This window comes from Microtus ochrogaster, chromosome 22, assembly GCF_000317375.1.
Source record: "Microtus ochrogaster isolate Prairie Vole_2 chromosome 22, MicOch1.0, whole genome shotgun sequence".
Lineage (NCBI taxonomy): Eukaryota > Metazoa > Chordata > Mammalia > Rodentia > Cricetidae > Microtus > Microtus ochrogaster.
The window spans coordinates 28,152,666-28,160,383 of NC_022023.1; the positions used below are offsets into that span (position 1 = coordinate 28,152,666).

At 52.6% G+C, this 7,718-nt stretch overlaps 1 protein-coding gene across 9 annotated transcripts in view; it reads right to left on the reverse strand.

Annotated features, from left to right (window-relative positions):
- Positions 1-7,718, reverse strand: part of Apba2 (amyloid beta precursor protein binding family A member 2) — a 209,174-nt gene that overhangs the window by 1,745 nt on the left and 199,711 nt on the right. For 8 of the 9 annotated variants that reach the window (XM_026784301.1, XM_026784302.1, XM_013350231.2 and 5 more), the window contains 4 exons: positions 7,134-7,313; positions 5,889-6,101; positions 4,731-4,850; positions 2,212-2,352 (listed from right to left, as the gene is read on the reverse strand). In XM_026784301.1, the coding sequence (XP_026640102.1) occupies positions 2,212-2,352; positions 4,731-4,850; positions 5,889-6,101; positions 7,134-7,313 (654 nt within the window). The remainder of the gene's footprint in view (positions 1-2,211; positions 2,353-4,730; positions 4,851-5,888; positions 6,102-7,133; positions 7,314-7,718) is intronic. The other variant, XM_026784305.1, reaches the window with a different exon arrangement.

Consider the following 7,718-nt stretch of genomic DNA (forward strand, 5'->3'; position numbering starts at 1 on the left):
GGAGGAAGGTTCTTCCTCTTGCTTACCAGTGACTCAGTCTCCAAATGTGCTTGGGGTTAGTGGAAAATGCAGGCAGACATTTTAATCCCCCAGTGGGGAAGACGTAGCCTCAGCCCACAAGCTAAATGGAGTCTGTCACTCAACCCTCTGTTTGCTGCCTCCTTGGGTATCAATTATGCCCAGGCCTGAGGAGGCAGAATCATTTCTTGGGGTCCCAGGCCCATGCCTCCACGGGATTGATTTCTTTAGGTGTGAAGCTGAACACTCCCATGAGGACAGTCATTTCTAAATGTCTACTTAGGAAAATTGGATTTTCTTTTCTTGGAAGACATTAGTAAGAGGCAGCCAACGGTTCCTTCCTGTCGTCTCCCTGAGAGTCAGCCATCACTACTGCCAGCCCAAGGAATGTGCTGGCCCCGGTATTTCACAAGATGCTGACTTTGTCACCGAGGGACATGAACCAGAATACCCTGAGGAAATAGCAACTCACACCCTTCCCTGCCCACAGGGAAGGAGCCCTGACCATCTTACCTGCATGGTCCCCAGGTGGCCACCAGAGGGAGTTTGGCAGGGACCTTAGAATCCAAGCCAACATCAGCTGGCACCCAACTCCCCCAAGGCTTCTGCTGAGCACCAGGCTCACCCTCTCTCCTAGCACCCACACCCTTGGTCCCACTCACTGTGACCACCCTGTGTCAGCTCCCACTGGCACACTCATCCCAATCCCCCATACACATATATACTCGGACTCACGTGCAAAGGCATTTGCGCGCGCGCGCGCGCGCACACACACACACACACAGCCTGCATTCATGCACACCCGTTCTTGTACATGTGTGCACACATCACAAACACAGCCTCACCCGCCGCATCACCCACCACATTCCCAGGCACCCACACTCACAGTACCACCCCCACTCCACACACCTGTGGCCGTACTCCATCTCTCCCTCCCGCCGCTGCATGCACAGGTCACAAACACACGTCGACCCCACAAATCACAGATCTAGTCACTCATCTACATAGACACTGACGCAAACACCTCTCGCTTTTAACACACCTCATAAACATCCGTGGACACGCGAGAACATACCGCACACTCGCATGCATTTGTACTGACACCCCTATCATCACTAGCACCCACATCCATACCGACTCTCACAGGTAGAGTCATACATACCCCTACTAAACACACTCCCTGAACCTTATATAAACACATCCACACACCCACGCCCTCACCTGAACTTCTCCCCACTACACGTGCTCACCACCTCACCCATGCACACACACACACACACACACACACACACACATCTCTATCCCACAAACCTCGCTCATACTGGCTAAGTCTCCGTTCTGTGCACTGTGGCATCACCCAATCTAGCCTGCTCCATACCACGCACTTTGATGCTCACTTAGGAGATCCTTGAGGACAGCTGCACCCCTCCACTGGGACCCTCTTGGCCATTCTCTATCTCTCTCTCTCTCTCTTTTTTTTTTTTTTTTTTGGTTTTTCTAGACAGGGTTTCTCTGTGGCTTTTGGAGCCTGTCCTGGAACTAGCTCTTGTAGACCAGGCTGGCCTCGAACTCACAGAGATCCGCCTGCCTCTGCCTCCCGAGTGCTGGGATTAAAGGCGTGCGCCACCACTGCCCAGCTTTGGCCATTCTCTTGTTAACATGGAGATGACCCAAGAAGAGCTAAACTAGGGGATGGTTACAGACTAGTGAAACAGAAAAGGAAAAGCAGCCTGCACCTGGGCACAAGGGACAACAATGACACAGCAGCTATGTGGTGACCAGAGCCACCTGGATTAAGGGCTGGATTTGCAGGATTCTGTTCAGAAAAGGTGCTGGGAACTGTGCCTGGTGGCCTCTGCCCAGGGACCTTTGCCCTGAGTGTTTGGGAGCACTACACCCATTGTGTTTCTCCTATTCAGGGACACTGTGAGGTGGGGACATAGTGTGCTTCTCAGCTGACACCCAGTGGCCACTGGAGGGTAGCTGGGTCACAGGTGTTAAAAAGTAGGTCATGAGCCAGCATGTGGAAGTGAGTCCAACATCCCACATGCTCAGGCTGTCCTGAAAGGGCTACTTCCCTCAGAGCATATAATATGGCCCACAGGTTGGCTGTTAGACAGAAAAAGTAGGAGCCCAGTCATCCTGGACGCCATCGTGAACAAGATGGACTTTGAGGCCGGGTCAGAGTCTTACCTCTCCCACTGAGTTAGACAGAGCCTGGACTATCTTCTCGTGGGCTGTGGCCACCACACTCTGTCCGTTGATCTCGATGATGCGGTGGCCGACGCGGACACCCCCTCGCTCCGCAATACCCCCTCTCATGAGGCTGCAGATCTATGGGGACAGGCAAAGTCAGCACACACATGGCCACCACACCCTGCACGTGTTCCACCGTGTCCCAAAGATACGAGAAGAGAAGCTACTTTTGCAGGAACCCAAAGTGTCACTCATGAGTCATGAACGAGGCCATCTGTGAGTTAGAGTGTGGTTTGAAAAAGAAGAGCCAGCAGCACAGTGTGGGTGTCAGAAAGCTTCTTCCTGCTGCTGCCTAGAGCAAGCATCTCTCCATCAGCCACACCCCAGTGCTCTTCGGAGGAAGACAGTCGGTCGGACCCTTTCCCACCTCATAGAGAGTTCGGTGATAAACTCTTAAGCAGCACATGGAGTTCAGGGAAGTGACACTGAACCAGAAAATGGTATACTGCATCCACTCACTCACAAAACTCATGAAAAGTTAAGGCATTAGAAAAGCGGCATCCATAGAGGCCACGGAGAGGAGAGGGACATGTCACGTACAGGGAAGAGAGGCACAAAACCTCCTTCCAGCTGCTTCCTAGGAAGCATAGTGTTAATTAGCCAGGCCATGGGGCATGCAGGAGCAAGTTGTGAGGTGGGGCTGACCTTGCTCAGGGTCTCAGTTAGGGGCAATGATGAGGACCCAGCCAAAGGAGTCTATGAAGCTCCAGGGTGCCCCTGAGGCACCCAGCCCTACCTGGGTTTCAGTTGCCTGTAAGGTCTTAGGTACTTGCTTCAGTCTCCCTCACCACCACCAGTGGCCGGCAAGCCCATCTCTCCTGCTGAGCCTGCAGGGAGCCTAGTTCCTCTCTGCTATGCACCGTGATTGGGACTCCCCTGAGCCTCCTGGAGAAGCTTGCCTACCTCGCGGCTGGTTTTGCATAAGTGCTTTTCCCATTTTCAGCCTCATCTCACCCCAAGCACAACACATTAGTTTGCAGACAGGCCCCACATGACCCAATTAAGGCTATTTCCATATGGATCCTCCCTTCTCGTCCCACAGGATCTCCCAAGGAGTCAAGAAGTCGCCAGCGTGGAGACTCCCTAGAGTCCATACTGAACAGTTAGAGCATACAGAGCCCACCTCAAAACCCCTCTTGCGTGCCCCATGACCTTTGGAGACTAACAATTTTGTACCCAAAACTATACATTTGTTCCATCAACTCCAAACCTCTCAGAGCCAGACATCTGAACTCTGCACCCCTAAACTTCTACCACACACCCCACTACCCCCAAACAGGCTTCCCTCTACCCTACAGGCCTCCTCAGTGATAGGGTATTGCCAACCCCTTGGTACCTCCAGCGCCCCTGTTACACACACACACACACACACACACACACACACACACACACACACACACCTTGCCCTCTGTCTCTGCTCTGGTCTCTGAGGAAGGGGCTCATATCCCACCTGGCCCACCACAGGGATCCCCTTCTCTTCTCACTCATCTTAATTCAGCCCCCACAGGCTCAAGCCAGAGCCTCCCCCCACTTCTTACCAATGCCCCCTCTCCAGCCCCATGGTACACAATCCGCCTTGCAGGCTATATGACCGAAACAGAAAGGGACCTGTGACATTACCCAGGTTCTGTGACCCTACAGGAAACAGTGAAGACAGTTTCCCTCAGTGGTAGTTGTCTTTCTAGAATGCTGTCTTTAGTACTTTTCTGCGGGGTCATTAGGGAGCCCCCACATCCCCTTGTCTTCCCTGCAAATGCTCTCCTCGTCACCCTGAAGCTCTTTCAGCTGTGCAAGCAATCAGGAACAAGGTTCCTTCTGTACTCATGTAGTGGCACTAGCTCCGCCCTTCGGGACCTTCACACTGGGTAAACCAAGGAGCCTGAGTTGATGCTGGTCAAGCAAGTCAGAGAAGGTAGTGTCCAATTGGAAGAACTTATGCTCGGGAAGCAGGTAGATGCTTGGCCCCGCATCCCTTCCTTCAGGAAGGCCTCCTGTCTTCTTAGTGCCTGCCAGAGAGCCTGATAGGGAGCCAGGGTTTTACCCACGTCTGCTGAATGGATAAGCAAATGAATTGAATGAATGAATGAATGAATGAATGAATGAATGAAATAATAAATAACGATGTTTTTGTTGAGCATGGTGAGAATGATGCCAGCATTTGGCTGTGTGTCCAGGCTACCCTAGCTGACAAGGTTTGCCATTCCCCTTACAAGTAAGCACTTGATGAGAATACACCTCAAGAGAACACTGGTCTACGTTTGACAGATCCCAGGCCACACACTGGCCATCCCTGTCTGCCTTGGCCAGCATATTCTATCCAGATCTGTCTGGCTTGTATGTTCTCCCTAGAGCTGGCCTGGTCAGCTCTCCCTAGACAGAGCGGCACCCCAGCCTTCAGTGCCCAGTAGCTACACATGGAGTGGGTAGCCCGGGCAGGGAGTGTGGATTAGACTCACGATTCCATTTTGCACGCTGAAGCCCAACTGGTACTTGAGGTCAGGACGCTTGATGAGGACTGTGGTGACAGGGGGACAGCTGACAATGTTGAGCTTTACCTGTGTCTGGTTCTTCAGACCCTGCAGAGCATGGGGACATGTCACTAGCTGATCCCCACGAAGAGGAACTGAGGGCTTGAATACCAGGGTCACACTCAGGGGGTATGGGAGCGGCTGTCACCAGGCCGTATACAAAAGAACTTGCTTTTCTCGAGGGCTATGAAGACTCCATTGTATAGTCAAAAACACTCCACAGACTGACCTCCCCAAGAGGAACATACCAGCTCAGTGAGGACCTGAGCAGGTGCTGGGGGCTCAGGGACGGCATGAGGACGGGCTAGTGAGGAGCCAAGAGCAGCTCCAGGCTGTAGAGAGGACCAGGTCTGCCCCCAGCACCCCAGGCCAGAGTGCTTTGGCCTTTCATGGCTGCAATTTAACTCACCCAGAGATGCAGATACATACAGGGCTCCCAGGACACGTAGCTCTGAAAAAGCCAGGCTGGGCCTGCAAGTATCTGTCCCATTGGATAGAGGCTACGCTAGACGGGCTCATAAAGCCCCTCATGTCGCATTCTGGTCTTAGAAAAGTTCCTCATGTTGTAAGGACAGAGAGGCTTATTCTAGTTTCATGGTTAGGAAGGATGGGGGAGTCAAGCACAGCTTGCGGTGCTGCTACCAAAACCAGCACCCCCTACCTTGAGTATTGAACTGGGCCATATGAAGACCTGACCCCACCTACATGTGTTCCTCTGCCTTGGCACCTCTCAAGCTCACAGGACAGGTGGTCAGAAAGAACACCAGCCTCCCAGTACTGTGTCCACTTAAGCGAGCCTACCTTACAGGCTGCCATGACTAAGAAAACTTCCAGACGCGCCCCCTGCAGGGCTAACCTGGGAATATCCCAGGCACAGCAGGCTGAGGAGTGAGACAACCCCTTCCTTTTCCTACGCTGGCGAAGCTTGGGTCTTCCTCTGATTTCAGGTATGTGCTACTCTTGGGATCAGCTGACTGTCATGGACCCATCCCTGGGTCTCTCTGGGCTTCAGTCTCAAGTGAGGGTTATGAGTCAAAGAGCAGCGGGGCTGAGGAGACCACCGGCACAGGATCCCAGAATACACACCTTGATGATGCCCTGGCAGGTAGCCAGGGGCAGCCCCACCAGGCTGGTGCCGTTGATGGACATGATCTGGTCCCCAATGCTCAGCTTCCCTGAGCGAGCTGCAGGCCCGCCATTCATCATATTCGCCAGGATCACAGTGGGCAGGATAGAGCCCCAGCCTGATTCCACGACCACCACACCCAAAATCTCACCCTTGTGCTTCTCGAGCTGCAGCTGCAAGAGAAAGGACACTGTGAGGGGGCACATTGGTAGCCAAATCCAGGGAAAGACATGATTGGCCTTGGTCCCTTGGATCCTGTCCTGCGAAGGCCCGTTTATCTCAGCTAGGAAAGGTTTGGGGCTGAGAGAACTTCCTTTCCTCTGGACTCATCCTGCACCAGCTTCTAACAGTATTTAGGACCCAGGAGCATTCTGGGAACTGATAAGCAAGGAGTCCCTCCCTTGCCCAACTCAGCAGGGATTCTGGGATGCTAGCACGGCTCCTGGGCAGTGAAGTTATCCCACTCACCAAACCCTCTGAGGCTATCCCATGGTCTAGCCTTTACTCTCATCTGCAAAGTCCTATTTCTTCTTTGCTTTAGCGATGCCTAACTATTCGCCACACATTCAAGAAGCCAGGATGGGGCACACACCCAACAAGGATACAGGATAATTCATTCACTCACTCCTCCAATAAACACACAAAATCGTCCCCTCACTAATCCCCAAAGAGCAGACTCATTCATTCCGAAGCCCCCAAAGAAGGCCTTTGGGACCTGCTAGGGCTTCTGTTACCAGAATTTCACTGCCGACTCACCCAGGCTCCCAATTCTCAAGATGCCTCCCATGAGCTTTGCAGAAATATCTCCTTGCGCTAAGCCGAGTGGTAACAACATTAAGACGCACATTTTCGGGGCCATTAAGACTGATTGGAATCTTTGTCTCCCCTGCAAGTGTCTCATCTCACACCTGCATGCACAGCTCCAAGGCAGGAGCAAGATGCATTCTGAGGGCCTCTGTGTTGGTACATTGGTGAGTGTGCGGACCGATACCTTGAGCCCATCCTTGTCTGGTGGGCTGAGATGGTGAGGCATTGAGACAGCCCCACACCCAGGCTGCCTGGCCCATCTCTTTGGTGGCTCAGTTCGGAGAGCAGCATTTAGCAGAATGAGCTTTGGAGAATAAGCTAATGTGGCTTACCTACCTCCTGGAGGCCCCCAGCCGATGTGTCTCACCCCCTGGGGACCCCCAGCCAATGTGGCTTACCTCCTTGCAGTTCTCCGAGTTTGAGAAGTGGATGAGGTCATCATTATACATCTCCTGGGTATTTATGATATCGCTGTATTCCTTCTGGCTCAGGTCTTCAGGGTTGATGCCGTTTGCCCTGAGGAACTCCTGGTAGGCCACGCTGAAGGCCTGCCCGATAGACTGGGCTATCAGCTGGGCCTGTGGGAGGAACAGGCCTGCTAGACCAAAGCATGGATACACAGGCTCCACTAGGTGCCCATATGCCTTCAAAGGAGCCCTTTTTTGGGGCTTAAACAATGAAGGCAGTGACCCTGGGCTCTAGGCTGGCAAAAGCTGTCTGTCACATACCACCTTGGGCCACCAGGATGAGGATCTCTGTTGTCTGTGCTACCTCAAGTCCAGATACTGAGACAGAGCAAGGCTTTTGTAAACTCACAGAAAATGACAAAGTAGAAGGATTTGCTAAATACAAAATTTTTTTGCTTTAATTAGGAACTGTAATGTATTTTTTTTTTTTTGAGACAGGGTTTCTCTGTAGCTTTTTGGTTCCTGTCCCGGAACTAGCCCTTGTAGACCAGGCTGGCCTCGAACTCACAGAGATCC